The sequence below is a fragment of the Seriola aureovittata genome, chromosome 24 (assembly GCF_021018895.1).
Source record: "Seriola aureovittata isolate HTS-2021-v1 ecotype China chromosome 24, ASM2101889v1, whole genome shotgun sequence".
NCBI classification, from domain to species: Eukaryota; Metazoa; Chordata; class Actinopteri; order Carangiformes; family Carangidae; genus Seriola; species Seriola aureovittata.
The window spans coordinates 5045618-5062986 of record NC_079387.1 but is presented as its reverse complement, the minus strand read 5'-3'; the positions used below and the strand labels follow the sequence as shown (position 1 = coordinate 5062986).

Here is a 17369-nt window from a genome sequence, read left to right as displayed (position 1 = left end):
TTTAACCAGTGCTCATCGTAGTTTAGCCTGTATTAGCTGAACCATTGTGAGAACATAATGTGTTGTGCTACAATAACAGTTCATCTGACAGTTGAACCACACCTAAACAGTAGCCGAAAGAAAACGCAAACTAATTTGGAAGTTTGACATGGTGGAGTGTGCTGTGTCTGCCCTCTACTGGTAGCTTCATGTTTTTTCCTAACGTCTACCTATCCTTGAACATGTAGTAAGAGATATCACAGAACTAATTTCTCCCACCACTAATTCTGACACAAGGGACTGGTGTCTTTGCACCAAGACACAGAGAAGCTATAATCTAGTTTGTCAATTTTGTCCTTGACCTGCTGTCCACTTGATTCCTCAGTCCTCCAGCATCACTCAGCCCTAAACTTTTTAAAAAATAGTGTTAAAGCCAACTAGTTTCCTGAACCTCCCAGTCACCTGTACTCGAGGGAAATATAAAAATTGACACGAACGTGACTTCTGATTAAAAATTTGTCTAGAAATCATAGAAGACAGAAAAGAGAGTTTCAACTTAACTAAAGCCTGCTGTATAATTGTTTATATTTGCTTGGCATTTTTAACTCCTTGACCAAAAAACAACAACACTTGCATATGTTTTGTTGTCTTGGTCCAGCCTTGTCATTTGTCAAAGCCAGTGGGCAATTTGAGGGACTCCGCCTCGTGAGCGTCAATTGATAAATTAATTCTGCCTATTGGTTTTTTTTTTTTTTAAATGTGTAAACACCTGTATTTTCTGTAAATTTTATCTCCAAATTCAAATTGCCCACTGAGCTGACCTTACCAGACACTGCATGGTCCAATGTCGAGTGATCAAACGTAATCTTCTACACATCAAGTGTTGTTTCACTTTTAATTCACATTCTTTTTCTGTGGAGATTCTTCTCTTTCTGTTTTAAAGATATGAACTATTTACAGTTAAGCTAGGTTTTCATTTCACCAAAGTTATAAATGTAAACAAAACAAATTAAGACCCTGATGAAAATTAACAATTTTCCCCACCAGGCAGCAACAAAGCTACTTTTTGGCTTATTCTGCTGCTGACTAACACAGTGGGGGATTGGACTTCTACCACTGAACTGTCCAAATGAACAGTGGAGTTTCTCATGTTCAAACAGGGATGAAACATGGAAATCCAGGGTGCAGGTCAACTGCCTCTTGTAGCCTGGTTCCACGGCAGAGCAAAGTAGGGCTAACCAGGTATTGGATGTTGATTACGTCAAGAAAATTCTTGCAATCTTGTAACCAAATATTTTCTGTTTTATTATGCCACTTGTCCTCTAGCACACTTTATCTGTCCTATATCTTGCTGTGCTATGCTAAGCTTGGCATATTTTTAACTTTCCCAGCAGCGCTAAAATGGGACAATGCTAGCCTAAATGCAGCAAACACCAACTGTGTCGCGTCAATTGACAACCACGCAGACATAAAGGTGGAAGTAGCAGACAAAGTGCTGTAACCAGAATGAGCTGGTGCACTTTGATGCTTGTAAATAAGAGAACAGTATCAGTCAGAAATGACTTATGCCAAGATGCTACTGGTGTGCAGCTTACATAGAAGAATTGTATGCAGGTGTTGTGGAGCACATGATATGCCACTGGTGCATGTTGCTGCAATTGTTAAGCGATTTCTGTGCTTTTTTTGTCAGCTGATATCTTTGAAACATGGCACTGGAGAAGTGGGCGTCATTACAAGAGAAGAGAGGAGAAGGAAATGACGATAAGAGTAGGGATGGAAGGACCTGCAATCCTAAGCAGGAGCTAAGTAGACGTGGTTGGAATTGTGCCTGTTCACATTTGCTCATAGGACAGTAAGACAGGGCATGGCTAAAATGTGCTATAGAGGTGTTGCATTATATCCTCCAGAAGCCCCAGCTGTCCCTGCTGTGAAATGGGTTAGGCAAGCTTATCCAATTCTTTACTTTTACACCTGACCTCAACAGATCTTTAAGACCTAACGAATAAACTGGAATGACTTATTTTAGAGAAGACTCTTCATGTAACTCTCCAGGATAGAGTGAGCAAGAAAATTTTGAACTCTTATAGCCTTTTGGTTGTGTATCCCCTTGAAAGAAGCTTTTGGCAAACAAGGGTTTCAATGTTTGTAGTGGAAGCAGAGCCAGTTTCCCAAGAGCATGGTGGCACTAAGAGTTAGCTGAACATCCACAGCGACAGCCACTGGTAAAATTTGGTAACCATTGCTTTCAGCAGCAGCCATGTAGCCCCAAAAATGGTGTAGCATTGCTTTGCCCTCACTGTAGGATGTGGTCAGTGCAAGAGACACAACTTTTGCCAATATTTTTTATAATTGCATTGTTAGATATTACTATTCTCGTATGTATGGAAACAACATTCCAGTCATTCATGACTCTCACGGGGAGATACCAAAGACTTAAACTGCTGGGAAAATGCAAATCTGATGTATCGAAATAGAGTGAACTATTTTAACAATTACTGTGAATCTAATATAACTTGAAAGTGGCATCAGATTTTGACCTCTCACTACATTAAGTTATGAGGAACATACCACATACCTGAATAGTTTGAGAGGAAGTAGCAACATAACATAACTGCTGCTGCTGCTGGGCTATACCAAATTCAGTGGCTCTGCTTCTGGCATCAAGTGACCCAACAATTAGTGACAAGATGGTTTTGAGAAACCCAAACTCAAGCTCAAACCAGAGCTATAGATGTGACATACAGGTCAATGAGCAGGACTCGGTTTCCCAAAAGCATAAAACCACTACTATTATTTCTGTTTACAGCCTTTTAAAGCAACAAGGTCTGTTTTTGTTATTAATACAACTTCAATTTTTTATTAATAAGACATGTAATGTATTTAACCCATTTTAGCTTGGATGAGGGTGCATTTAAAAAAATCTAGCAATATGGTCACAGTGGTATTATGCCGTTGGGAATCGGCTCATCAGAGACCTTCTGATGAATTTGAACTCCAATAGACAGATAAGGAACAGAGTTGAGGTTCCTCATCACAGTTTTTGTTTTAAGTTTTTTTTGCCAAGGTTTGATTTAGTTCAAGCCTAGTTTGTTTCCTTCCAAATAGAAATAAAGAAGAACATGTTTGAACCCATACATGACATTAAATACACATTTTTTTAGTCACAGTTGGCCAATACTTATAGCCAGTTACGTATTATGGCAATAAAAACAATGAAAATAAGAAAAGTTCAAATTCTGAAAGGCACAGTACAGAAACAAATGATCCTCCATTATGTTTTGTTCCAAACAAAGATGCTGATTGTAGTTGTAATATTAACAACCACAAGTCCTAAGACTCTGTTTGCTGGCATCATTGCTAATGTGCAACGTCCCAGCCCTGTGTCTCTTCTGTCTCTGTGGGACATCTTTCTCAGACTTCGGTAAATCAATACTTCAATATGTTTTCAAAAGGTGAAAAAATAAAAAAACATTTTGCTGTTTCTGTGGCCCCTTTTAAGAATCTGTCATGTAAGTGAAGGAGACCTCAGCCAGCTCCCATTTTGAATTTATATGCAGACATATTTTGCTCAGATCTGACGTCTTGCCTATCTCTGCGCTATATTTTAGAAAAATTTTCGGCCTATGATTTACAACATGGCCATGCGTTACATACAAAGATGACGTGTGAAGGTACACAGGAAGCCTGGCTGGCTTTGGGTGAATACAGACAAAAACACAATGAAACCAAAACTTAAATCTAAAAGGGAAAAATGGGTATCCCCTGGTCCTCCACAGACTGTAAATATTTCATGTGCATCTATCTTGGGGGGGGGGGGGGGGGGGGGGGGGGGGGGGTTAAAAGAACATGTAGAACTTTCAATTCAGTTGGTTATTTTTCTTCAGACATGTCACACAGGGCAACTAGTTTAAAAAGTCCTCACTGAAACCAAAGGCTGTTGCTAGCTGGAAGGAAATCTGTGTCTAGTGTTAAAAAAAATAACCAACTAAAATTGAAGTGGCCTATTTTAAAAGGTGAGATTCATCAGGAACTAATAAATCAAAAAAGAAAGGATAGAAAACGGTAAAGATGAAGGTGGAGATGGAAAGGACCAGAAAAATCTAAAGAGGAATTAAAAGATCTTAGCGCATAGGGATGGAAGGAGGGCTATATAAACAAGTATAAATAGTTTAATAACATGCACGTGGATTCTTGGGGTTAGTGGAGGGGTGGAGACAGATGGAGTTCAGACAACAGTGTGGGGAAAGGAAGGAGGATGAGTGAGAAGAAGAAAGAGGGATGAGTGAAGGGGGGGATGGAGGAAGGAGGAATCTAGTTGCCCCACCAGTCAACTTGAGAGTGTGAGTAGTTGCCTCCGTAGCCATCACTGGTGTAGAAGTTACCAAAACCACCTGAGAGGGAAGACACAGAGGAGAAAACTCAAAGTTAACAAAGTAAGGGTGTATCAGTCACAAGTCAGTCCAGAAGTACCAGAAAATAATCTTTCCCAGTACAGAGTTGGTATGTGGAAATATTAAAGCTAAATAAACTATCCTTTGATCTGGACCTATGGTACTTAGTCTAGAAATCAACTAAGGCTGTTAAAAATGTCAACAACTTAAGACCTTGATTCTCTCTAAATGTCTCTGATAACCATCCAACCTTCTCAAGCTGCAGTGGTGACCGAGTTAGCAATCTAGAGTAATTAATCAGAGGACACTGTGGTATATAGCATACGAAATATCTTGATTATAATGCTGATGTACTGTATCAATTAGTTCTGCACTGAGGGCATCAAAGAGTAATGCTCTTTTATGAAATGCATTTAGGTTTATAATAAGCTTGAAAATAATATTTGGATTTGGAGATTTATTAGTCACATTTTCTTAAGCAGTTCTAGAAAAATTCTTGCCACAAGAAGAATGATGATATATATGGTATGAAATCATTGAAAAAACTAATTATATCTACTAGATCCTCACCTCCTCCGAAGCCACGGGTTCCTCCATGTCCTGCCTGGTTGCGACCTCCTCGTCCTCCAAACCCTCCAGTGTTGGCTCCAGCAGCGGTCTGGCGATAATCACGTGCTCCAAAGCCTCCAGAGAACCTGGTGGTGAAATCAAATACATCATTTGTATTTGTAAACACACTTAACTTCATTACATTTAGACAAGAAATTCCCTTAAATGGAATTCATATTGACAGACAACAACACATTTACAAAATTAAGGAGATATATGTTTACCTCTTAGAGCGTCCTCTGTTGCTGCTCTTATGCTGGTGTTCATAGGCCAGGCTCTCAAGCCATGAGGGCACTTCCTGTTTGGCCTCTACTAGGATGTCCAGCAGGTCTTTAGTGATGTTCCCGTTCTTATCATTGAAGAACGATGTGGCAAGTCCTACAGGTAAAAAAGTATTAAGTAACCATAGAAGTAAATTGCAGCTTTTTGTGAGGTATATACTTATTTTAGATCATGTAATATATGCCATGGGTACTTCCACTGACATTAGTTCTAGTCTTACCCAGGTTTCCGACTCGTCCTGTACGTCCAATACGGTGGACATACTCCTCTATGTCGCTGGGCAAGTCAAAGTTAATAACATGTTTCACATTGGAGATGTCCAGACCCCGAGCCGCTACCTGAGCACACAATACATGAGCAGAAACAATATCAATATTCAATCAATATTTTGTGCTGATATTATGTGTGTAACAAACAGTATGCACTATAGTAAGTTTACCCATTTTCATGAGGATATCTGATCGATATTATGATCAGTGTTTGTACCAGAATTTTACTTTTACTGACCGCTGTGGCCACCAGAATGGGGCATTTTCCTGATCTGAACTGGTTCAGGGCCTCCTCTCGATCTCTCTGGGAGCGGTCGCCATGGATACTGGTGCATGCGTAGCCCTCCCGGTACAGGAAGTCCTCCAAGGCATCAGCACCTTTCTTGGTCTCCACAAAAACCAGAGTCAACGAGTCCTTACCTGGTCAACCGAGAGAAAAGACAATTGAGGTTAATCATTGAAGGTGAGGATAGTCATGGTGGTCGCATGATTCTTCTTTGGTTCTTCTGTGTTCAAACCTCAGATTTTGAAGACGGCAAAGCTATAGTCATTACATTTTATGAGTGAGGCTAAGGAATCGTTTTTGGAGAAGCTTAATTTGCATTCCCATTTCACCATGAATAACAATGTCAAGTGCTGGGTATCGGTAAAAGAACCACACCTGAAAAAACAAGCAATCAAACTCTATACTCAAAATATTGACGTCAGCTTGCAAGTAGCTTTGTGGCTAAGCATTTTGATACAATTCGATGTGATACAATCTGAAGTTCTTGACACAGAAGTGAGAATATTTTCTGGGAGCTTGAGCTTGTGTTATTGTCAGGGAACATAATAATATCTAGAAAGAAATTAAAAAAACTTAACTGGAAATTCACCAACTTCCTGTATCTCATTCATTCATTTATTTTTTTTTTTTAAAAAAGAATGAGCTTTAAGTACAAAACTGAATCATAATGACAATCTAGAAATGTAAATCCTTCAATGTATCTAATATCAGTTTCTATGCACACTCTTTAGCCCTTCTGGCAGGTTATATGTCTACTGCTAACTCAGCTTCAGTCTGTGATGTGATACATAAATCTTAATAACATGCATCTTAAGTAGTTAATAGTTCATATCACATTACAATAATGTTTTTCTACAAACAGAATAGTGCAGCAGGCAGCAGGGGGTGCAGCGTGACTAAAAACATAAATAAAAATAATGACAAGAATAAATAGCTAACAGCATCGGCAGCACTGTGACTAGAGCCACTGATGGAAAGAGTATGGTCAAAGTTCTTTCTCAATGCTCCTGCTCCAATAACATTATGACACCTGATTATGAAGTGAAGGCCATTAGCCCATATTTATCCACATCTATATCCACGTGTTAGCTGGTGAGACTACAGCATAACCAGACTCTCTCCATCAAGGATTTGGGTCTGACATGAAGACACCACAGCAACATACAGTACATAGAGAGGCCAAAAAAACTCTTGAAAACACAACAAGCATGTTTGGTTTAAGCTGAGCAAACCTGACTCATGAAATGGTACACAGAACCAAAAATAACAGACTAAACACAGGATTCTCCACCACAGAGAAGAATATTAAAGGCAAGCAAAATTATTTAAAAATATGGAATGACAAATACAGGTTTCTTGATTGAGGATCTTACCAGGTTTCTCTATGTTGTCTCCAGTATTGTCCTGTACCTCGCTGGGGATGACTTGGGATAAAACCACACCAAACCACCAACATGTAAACTGCACTCAGTCACCAGTAGAAAACCAACTCTGTATGTTTAATGTTCCTGATGGACCAAGGGTTCGCCTCAGTTCACAAAATCTGTTTCACTACTATAAGAAAAACGCTTGTTTTCTAAACCACAAATATGACTTTAAATGGGTTTTTACTGTAAACTGAAGGAAGAGAAAATATTTGTTGAATCCTTCAGGGTATGAATAACATTTCTTCTTATGGAACATTCTCACCATTGCCTTCCTCAGGCCAAAAAAAGAAAATAATTGGATGAAATGTCATCTATAAACCTTGCTGGATGTTTCTTGCTCAAGGCCTCCCGCTAATCCCCAGAAAGACAGAAAATGTTGATAGATTTTAACTGGGCGGCATGTTTAGGATTTTTAAACCCCTATTGATCTACCTGGTCTAAATGTATGTCTATTTTCATTAAAGGGAAAACTAAACATAACTATGTGAATGTTCTGGGCTTTTCCAAATGTTTCAAAATGGTTGACAGACAAGGTGTTGATGGGCGATACACTGAGGTAAACATGAGACACATAGTAATGTACCGGCTGAGATGTGAGGACGACAATATGACAATGACGAAAGGACAGGGGAAATAAAACTGCACTGTGTGTATATGTGTGTTTGCAGCTCGACACAGATGCACCTCTGAAGGTTATGAGTTATTGCTGTGTGACTGTCTCACCTGTAGCACTAAGCAGGTCCAGGAGGAAAGACCTCTTATCGCTCTCTTCCACCCACACCACTTTCTGAGTGATGTTCTCTGAGGTGGAACCCACCCTGCCCACTGCCAGGAAAATGTACTCCTCCAGGAAATCCCTGGCCAGAATCTGCAGGAGGAGCAGACGATTTTCAGCACTGGACTACTAAACTGCTACTACTACACTGAAGCACTGTTTCCAATTCAGATGCCACTGGTCCTGACATATGTCTTCTTTTGCTTTACTTGTTTTACTTTTACTAAGAGTACCTTTCAATCAAAAACTATGGAAAGGAACTATGGAACCAGAGGTTCTAATCTAAGGAACTAAATTAGAGGTCACAAACACACCTGGATCTCTTTAGGAAAGGTAGCACTGAACATCATGGTTTGTCGGATGCCTTTATGCGGCATGGTGTCTTGTTCGACGATGCGTCTTATCTGCGGTTCAAAGCCCATGTCCAACATACGATCTGCCTCATCCAGGACCAGGTAGCTGAAGTGAAGAAGACACAGAGGAAGAGGAAAAGGTTGTAGCATTTAAAATAAGGGTAAAACTCTCTGAATCAGTCCATGAAAGAAAAACTCCATCACTCCCTCCTCCTGTCCATCTCTTACTTGCAGTAGTCCAATCCAATCTTGCCCCTCTCCATCATGTCTACCAGTCTTCCCGGTGTGGCCACCAGCAGGTGGCAGCCTCTCTCCAGATCTCTGATCTGCTGGCCAATATCTGCTCCTCCATACACAACACAGGGACGCACTCTGGACCGGTAGGAAAACTATAAATAAAACAAAAAGGATGAAGAAATACATGAGTAAATGTTTTCCAGTAATTTTTTGGGCTGGGGGTGTTCAAATTAATGTGTGTGCATGTTTGTATATACCTTCCTGGCTTCATCGTATATTTGCAATGCCAGCTCTCTGGTTGGAGCCAGTACCAGAGAGATGGGGTACTGCTTACGACGCCCATACTTCCCATTCTCCTGTAATACAGTGACAAAACCACAAAACATTAGCGCAGTGAAATCAAGAATTCACAGGATGGACACCATGTCAAACATAAATATGAGTTTTTTTGCTTCTTTTTGAAAGAAGAGTACCTGGTCTACTGTCTTTTACAGAATGGTGCATTATGGGTGATTTTTAGCCCTATTGATGTTGCTAGGCTACTGAGTGTTTGAGTCCCTCTCTAGTGAGTCTTTCAGAGTTAATCGGCTTTAAAAATGTTTCATTAGTCCAGTTTAACCTGCAAGGGTCTCTGAAGGCTGGTGTAATGTGTTACGCTGCCACAGAGGAAATAAATTCATGACATGTGAAAACAAGTTCTTAGCATCACCTGACATCTTTACTGCAGAAAACGCCAGGGAGAAAATCTGTCAAACAGCAAGAATTACAGTTGTCATAGATGATGAACTCAAAAAGACTGAACTCTGAAAAATGTTGATGTCAGAGAAAATAAACTAAGCGAGAGATGAAAGTGAGAGAGGAATGGACTCGCTACGGTAACTCAGTCAGCTGACTGGTGGCCATGGGGAAAGTGAGCTGTCTACAGATGTCCAACTGAACAAACATTTTGGTAAGCGGCCAAAACTGTTACATTGTCAGATGGTTACGGGGAGGAGGAGAAAATTGCAGCTTAAATCTATTTACTATAAGTCTTATTTTACCAATGTTACTTTGTTACAGTGCGATCACTCACAAAAATGTGAAGGATTACTTTACGTGCTCACTTCATCAGTGAGCTTATTTATTTTGCTTTTCTTCTTGCCAATGTCTGAGTGTACTGTGAGAAACAACAACCTGTGTTGTTTTTTTTTTTAATAAATACTGTAATGATAATGGTCCAAAACGATGTGAAAATGCATATTCTCAGTGTCTGAACCCTCCAGTTACCTAAGGAAGACCCTATTTAGAACATTTAACTGAGGATTTAAGTCATTATACCCTGAATTACAGCTTTCCTTTAATGGTGTAATAAAACTTACATTAAGTCTAAACTTAATGTAATGTTTTTGTTTGACCGGTGAATACAGTGTAACAAAATGATCTATTCTAAAAAGTTTATACTTTCTAACAATAACTCATTGTAGGTCAATAAAGAGGCTTTCGGCTTAGAAACTGATCCATGCGCTTTAGTCTATTTAGGAACCTTGAGGAAATAAAGTGCCTGGATTCAGGGGCTTAGATTTTTTGCTCACCTGTCCAGAGGTTTTAACTGCATTAAGAGCTTCTCCTGGTCCATCAGTGTAGATTTGGCTGAGAATCGGCAGCAGGAATGCCGCAGTCTTCCCAGAACCTGCAGGCACAAAGTCATCCTTGTCTGTCTACCTCCACATGCTTTCAGCAGAGTCATGCTTTCATAGCATCATTCTCAAGAGTCTAAAATCAGTATATTACTGTGTTTTATTCCTGGAGAGGTGATAGACTGTATGTATGTGTGTATGTTCTACCTGTCTGTGCGCAGGCCATGAGGTCTCTCTTTGACTTGACAATAGGAATGGCATATTTCTGGACAGGCGTTGGTCTGGTGTAGCGACTCAGAGCTATGTTACCCATGACAATCTCACCCATGTCCACATCTTGGAACTACACAGCACACACACACACAAACACAATATTTACAAAAACAGCACTGACAAGTAATCATGCAGCTGATATTTAACATTGTTAAATTTCTGGTAGCTTACACTCTCAATGTGGTGAGGGCAGTTCTGTCCTGTGGCTTCAACAGGAATGTCATCATATTTCTCAAAATTAATCCCAGTGTTACTGCCAGAGAACAACTCACTACAGAAAATCAACAAAAGGAGAGTAAATACAGGTTAATCCAAAGAATTTTAAGCAGTTTAATGATTTGCAATAATTAGTGTACATCCAGTATAAAGCTGATAACTGCTATCATTTCTTGGAGGATTCTCATCAAAAGATCTTTTAATTTCAATGACCAACTGAAATACCAAGATGCTGGTGCTGGTGATGACATAAAAAACAATGACTTTCATATGTTGTGTTTGATCATTTGATGTTATTCCTAATCAGTGAACCATTTCCTTGATATTCCCTAATCTTCCTGCAAAGTTTATTAAATTTCCCTATCTGGACTATACCCATCATGACCAGCAAAAGCACGGACTCACTGTTCAAGGCGTTCGTTACGTGGTGTTGGTTTGGACCAGTCTCCGTCATCTCTGGACTCTTCCACCCAGCGGCTGTTTCCTCCTCCTCCTCCACCACCAAATCCACCATGCTCGAACCTGACGAACACAAAGACGATAGTGAAACGAGATGCTGATGTGATGTTTTCCAAATTCTATGCGCCGCAAGAGGTGAACATATTGCTTTTATATTAAACATGGGAATTTCTATGGCACCTTTACCTGAAAACAAAGAAATATTTTGACAGAAGTTATCAGTCTGTCTCTGTGTCTCTTACCTCCCTCTGTTGGCATTGCCTCTGTCATTGAAGAATGCAGACTTCCCTCGATTGTTTCCAAAACTGCTGTAGGCATCCTTGTTCGTGTTCCAGCCGCTGGCGTCTGACAGGAGAATGGACACAAAAGTACAAGACAGTTTCACACATTCAGTAATATGACAAAATATAACAACAGTCTTCAGCAGAGAGTGAACAGGAATACAGCTGGTGCTTGGACAGAATTGTGGGTGATGTTTACTGTGAAATAGTTTGATGCGTGATTTTGATTTTTGACTTTTATATCCACAAAGGCTCCTATTCACCATCACTAGAACGGCTCTGCACAGCATCATCAGTGGCATTTCATCCTCCTTTGGTTGTAGTTTTGGATATACATTATACATTTTTGCATGTTCACTAAGGACTGTCCTGCTGCTCTACCTGATGCCTTATGTCAATAAGGGCTAGTTGTAGCTGCAAGTCTAATTTTATTTTTACTTAACTGCTATAATTCCCATTACAGATTATAGATGTCTTTCACTTAAACTAGAACTCATTCATATTCCATATTATTTCTGCTTTATTTTTTCCATATTTTCCTGTGGAAATAAAAAGATCATGTGCACTAAAATTCAAAGTATTCAAATATGAATTTATCATTCTAGGAGCAGTTTTTTTCCTTAAACACAAATCATACAAGTTGCAAAGCAGATTTAAGTTGAATGCAGTGATGCTAAATACCTTTATTTTCGTAGCCACCAAATCCCATTGGTTGCGCTGGGTTAATGGGGTTGAAGGATCCTCCCCTGTTGCCACGGTAACCACCTCCTCCGACGCCACCTCTGCCCCGCTCCATACGAGGTGGGCCCCGGTTAAATGAGTTGCCCGTCATCCGGTTGTCATGGTAGCCATTAACAAAGTTGTTGCGCCCCCCATCCCAACCATCTGCAGAGGGAGAAAGGACACTGAATGATCCAAGAATCACAAAACAGCACATCTGCAGGATTATTACTCATCACTGCTGATTAATGTTAAATTCTTGTTGCTAACCAATAGCAGATTGAGCAAGATCACACATTACCTATTATCCCTTTCAATGAACATTATGGAATCATATGTAGTATGAAAACAATTAACAATCTTTGAATCCTCTGAATTAAATCTTTAAATATTGCTTTTACTGCAAAGTTACAAAATGACACTAACATTTAAAAGTAGGCTGCAGACAGGCTATGTTTACACACAGTGAACAAATATTTAACTGCTAGGTTTTTAGAGGGAGTTTTGTAAAGTTTTCATCTCAACAAACAAATGTATTGGGATTACTGTTTACTGTGGGTGTTATGACTTGCAAACTTTTCTTTTTTTTTTTTTAAATGCGAGTGTCTTTGGTGAACTCTGCCTGTGCTTAGAAAATAGGAGTTTTCAGTTTCTTTTAACCATGCCTTGGCTGTTGCAGCTCATTTGCCACCACCACAACAGAGCACACAGCTAAATGATGAACTTACAGTTGGCTGGAGGCGCCATGGTGTAGACACCTTGTCGACCAGCAGCAAAGGCATTTCCTGCTGGATGGGAACAAAGTGTTTCAGTTGTGGTTTTTATCAGTAACAGCTAGTTAATAAAGGTGCCTTATGGAGTTTTTGACCACTAGTGGCATTATAGAGCAATGTTTTGACAATGAGCTATGTTTTGCTCACATCCTGCCACCAGTTTCACACTATGGTAGAGACGTGCAAAGCACGGCGCCAACAGAGACGGGAAAGAAGACACCTGGAAGCTAATGAAAGAGTGTGCTATTTAAAATATTCACAAAATTGGCTTTGCAAATATTTAATGAGGAAAAAATACAAGGATTCACACAATGAATTTTGGTGAATATCACTAAAAGTAAATATAACTTTGCTTTTTTATTGTTTAAAGCAAAACTCCACAGGACAACTTTAACTTGACCCCACTCACCATTTTTGGAAGCGTCTTTGTTCCGTAAATGTGGAGGAATGTATCGCCCTGTAGACAGAGACAACATCAGTAAACTGAGTTTCCTTCCTTAGAGGTCTCAGAATCTGAATGTATAATAATATAAAATCTAAATAAAGACACAAAGCCACCAAAACCACCCTAATTCTGATTGACTGTGGCAACTGCAGGTTGAGGAACTTCGAAATGAAAGAGCAGAGCGGGAAATTTTAGATGCACTGTAAACATGCATTTTCATAGGGCCTCAACCCTGCTGCAAAAATTAATTATCTAGTCCGGCCTCAAAGATGCATTTTAATTTAATTTAATTGAAATAAGTCAATAGAACAGTTTTTATTTTTAAAAGTTTTGTATTCCCCTACACTTTCCGGTCCTTCCCAATTTATTTTCTATGGAGCATGTCCTTGTTTGCTGTCTTTATGATAGCACCACTCTTGTTACCATTGTTTATTATATGTGGAGATAAAATGTCCAGTTTTGTGAGTGTCTGTGCACATTAATTAGTCAGAGAAAATGAAAAGTTCTAACACTTCCAACAAAAGATTTTGGCTGCTTACTGTTAGTGCCTCCACCTTGTCCGTCTGCTGCACTCAAGTCTAGGACAGCAAGCTGGAGAAACAGAGACAAACAGTCAGAGAAACAGACCACATATACACTTATTTTCAGCAGAGCAAACTGTCTACCCTTATTCATCTATTTAGACACTTTTATTTTACTGAACTGCAGCAACATCTCTTTTAATTTTTCCCAAAATTGGGTTTTTTTATTATTTTTTTTTTTACTCCAAATTTCCAGTGCCTCCCTGCAGGATTTTCCCCCTGCAAATTGAAACTGAACATAAAAACAGATGGGTGGAAACTCACTTAATGTGAGTTGAAACAAGAGCTCACTGAGTCATGGCCAAAACGGTCATCTGTATAAAATGCTTTGAGCCCTTACAGATCACCAAACTGCACTGTAAAAGCTTTTGATGATGGAAAATATCAACCATGCACTTGGCTGTAGGAGCTGGAGCTGTCATGTTTCTACCTGTAAAAACCTCTTTCTACAGCAGATGACACCAAAATCTGCTACCTACTTGAAAACTAGAGCAAAAATTTATTTTTTGTTTATCTGTCATAATAAACAATGTGAAGGCTTTGCTTACAAGCCCTAAACAGAATCTGACCAGTTCGGTTTCAAAGGAAAAGGACACATATGGTTCTGGCTTTTTTCATTTCAGTACCAGACAACTCTGCACACTAGTTTGAAAAATGTTTGAACTTCAACACACAGAAATACTATTGTGGTTCTGTCAGCAAACAGCTGGTCTGAGACACTTCACAACAAAGGATAGCAAAGTGCGGAGAAGCAAACGATTTTATGTACCTGCATCCAGCTTTTAGCAATCCAACTGCTGTTGAGGAAACCACTTTGCATGTTATGCTTTCATTGGGATGGAAGCTCTTCCACATTGTAGCAACATTTAATGAACTGGGCTGATAATGTTAATTTCTGTATAAAAACCATCCCAGTGCAGCTTTTTTGGCATCCTAACTAAGACAGAGGATTGTTAACATTTTTTAATGGAGTCAGTGTTGTGCATCATACTCTCTCGCATTCATTTTGCCAGTTAAACATTTCCTAAATATCAATTGAGAACATAAGGTACTTTTCTGTTGCCATCCAACTGTCTGGTCGGTCAGACACAGATAAACTACGTTGCTGGTGACGCAGATAAAATGACCATGTTTAAGCGGGACACAGTCAAGATTAGCGTGAAAACTGTGCAACACTGCGTATCATCTAAAAGCCGGTGGGCTACACTGTCAAACGCCGCATTGTTTGTGTGTCAGCCCCGCTAGCTCCGTCCCCGCATACCTCCATTTTATTATTGTATCAAGCTGCAACACAAACGCAGTGAAGATAATAGTTGAAAGGTGCGTTTCATATGCACACACAGGAGAGCCGACGGAACCACTCCGTGGTCATTTGTTATTAAGCTCTCCGTTAAAATTAATAGCTTATCCGCAATATAAGTGACCTATCACGTATATCAAACAACATTACAGGTTTCTTAAAACATTTGGATAACTCCCAGACATAGCATACGCAGTTATAACCCAATGTTGAGGTGGCAGTTTAACCAAACGTCACTTGGCCCGCTACCCGCTCCGCAGTTACTTTGGTCATGCCTGTGCTTATTTGAAACGCACCCAACGCCAGCTAGCAAGATAGCATCTGGTTAGCGGTGTTTTTAAGCTAGCCGGCAAGCTAACACTTATCCCTGCCGTTAAAACATTTTACATCAACTGACGCTGCAAGACAAATTTAAGTGACGTGGCTTACCTGCTGCTCTAGACCGTGGGCATTTTCGACGGCCACATGACTCATAACTATAGAATATGGAGGAAAAATGTTGTCGTTGAAAAAAGGACCTCTTTGTTTGCCGGGTTTGATGTAATGTTATTTCTCCTTTGCCTCTGCCCTGTTTCTGTGGTTACGACAGATGACAGTTATTTCATTGACTCACAGCTGTTATACGTTACTTCATAAAATGCTATTGTAATTTAACGTTATGAAAAATTCCTGTATTTTAAATACAAGGATGGCACTTCATGCAAACTCAGCTGATGTCGATTAGCTCTCCAGCTGAAGCTGAGATGAAGCCGTTATGGGCTAGTCAAGTTAGTCTTAATAAAACAGAAAAATACATCCGGTGACGCCAAAATAAAAGTCATTCAACAAACCCGAGGATATTTTTGGAAGATATGTAGATGGTGTAAATAATCTTACTATAGTCATATCAAATGAAAACCTAGTTCGCCTTAATAAAATATGACTTTACTGTGCTAGTTTTATTGCCCAAAACTCGTAAAGATGAGTCACTTTAAAGGGATATCTACTAAATGCTGGTGCTTACAGTCTTAACTATATATTACACATTTCACATAGAGTTATGGTTAGTTATAATCAGGTAATAGACCCTGTTTATTAAATTAAAAAAATATTCCAACCTTTAATTTTCAGTGAAACCCAATTCCCTTACTTCCGGGCCGTCGTTGGCTAACATTGGGTAACTTAACCGACTCAGCTTTAATCCAGACACCGCGAGACTTTAATCACAGTTTGTCGCGATATCGCTGCTGCACAGGAAAGACGAGCACGGTGCAGATATTAGTTTTCATATATATATCATTGGTTATTGGTTATACATATTGTTTTTGTTCAGTTACTTTTTTTATAAACTGATGTACAAATATAAAAATTCTCACGTCTATTTCACTGTATTCCCTTACTGCTTAGTCTGATTTTAATACACTACATTGTACATTATATTCAAAATGCCATTCATACACTCTTTGATTTGAAAAAAAAGTTTGTAGTAAATATGATGTGATACCTTAAGTGATCTAGTCTCTCATCCTCTATTGGTGAACAATAAAAATTTAAACAACAGTGTCAGGTTTGTGACAAAGTTGATGGGAAACTGTAATAAATACAAAGAGATTACATACAGATTACAGTTAAACTGTCTAATAATAGGAGGATGAGATTTTAGTGGACTAATGTGAAAAAGTCTGCAAATTCCAGACAGCGGTGAGGATGAGCTGAACAAAAACAAGACCACTGAAAGGCAAGGTGGAACAGCTTTGCATTCAGGTAGTATTTTAGTCAGAAATTCACTCCCAAGAGACAAAGATGAAAAGATAGTGACTGCATACAACATACAAGTGATTATATTTTCCCCTTACCTGTTGTTTTCTCCTTTCATGACTTTGTCACTGCTGATTTGCCCGTAATTTTGCTTTGCCAGCATCCTTGTTTTGTTTGTTTAGCATTTGATTTGTTCTTTAACTTGGCTCTCTTGCTGTTATTTCCTTTGTGGTTTTGGTTGGTTGGTGACTGTGCCGGCTGTCCCAGTCCTTTGTTATAACATATGTCATTTCATTTTGAAAGTTTTTTTTAAATTTTAATATACAGGTCTTATGGGCACATGTTGGTGGTAATTCAGTG

General features: G+C 39.2%; 1 protein-coding gene across 6 annotated transcripts; it reads right to left on the bottom strand.

The window, feature by feature from the left end:
• Window positions 1-3795: 3795 nt before the first annotated feature.
• ddx3xb (DEAD-box helicase 3 X-linked b) lies at window positions 3796-16017 on the bottom strand. 6 transcript variants are annotated; one of them, XM_056370552.1, is made up of 20 exons: window positions 15702-16017; window positions 13931-13982; window positions 13356-13403; window positions 12902-12961; window positions 12135-12338; window positions 11415-11517; window positions 11119-11235; window positions 10669-10768; window positions 10432-10567; window positions 10180-10277; window positions 8866-8964; window positions 8600-8760; window positions 8333-8477; window positions 7967-8111; window positions 7190-7240; window positions 5769-5950; window positions 5482-5599; window positions 5204-5357; window positions 4941-5065; window positions 3796-4370 (listed from the first exon to the last, which is right to left on the bottom strand). In XM_056370552.1, the coding sequence occupies exons 1-20, from the start codon at window positions 15744-15746 to the stop codon at window positions 4291-4293; spliced, it is 2223 nt and encodes a 740-aa protein (XP_056226527.1). In that variant the 5' UTR covers window positions 15747-16017; the 3' UTR covers window positions 3796-4290. The 6 variants fall into 6 exon arrangements, with proteins under 6 accessions (XP_056226527.1, XP_056226528.1, XP_056226530.1 ...); XM_056370553.1 differs by having other exon boundaries at window positions 12902-12958; XM_056370555.1 differs by lacking the exon at window positions 7190-7240.
• Between the last annotated feature and the right edge of the window lie 1352 nt (window positions 16018-17369).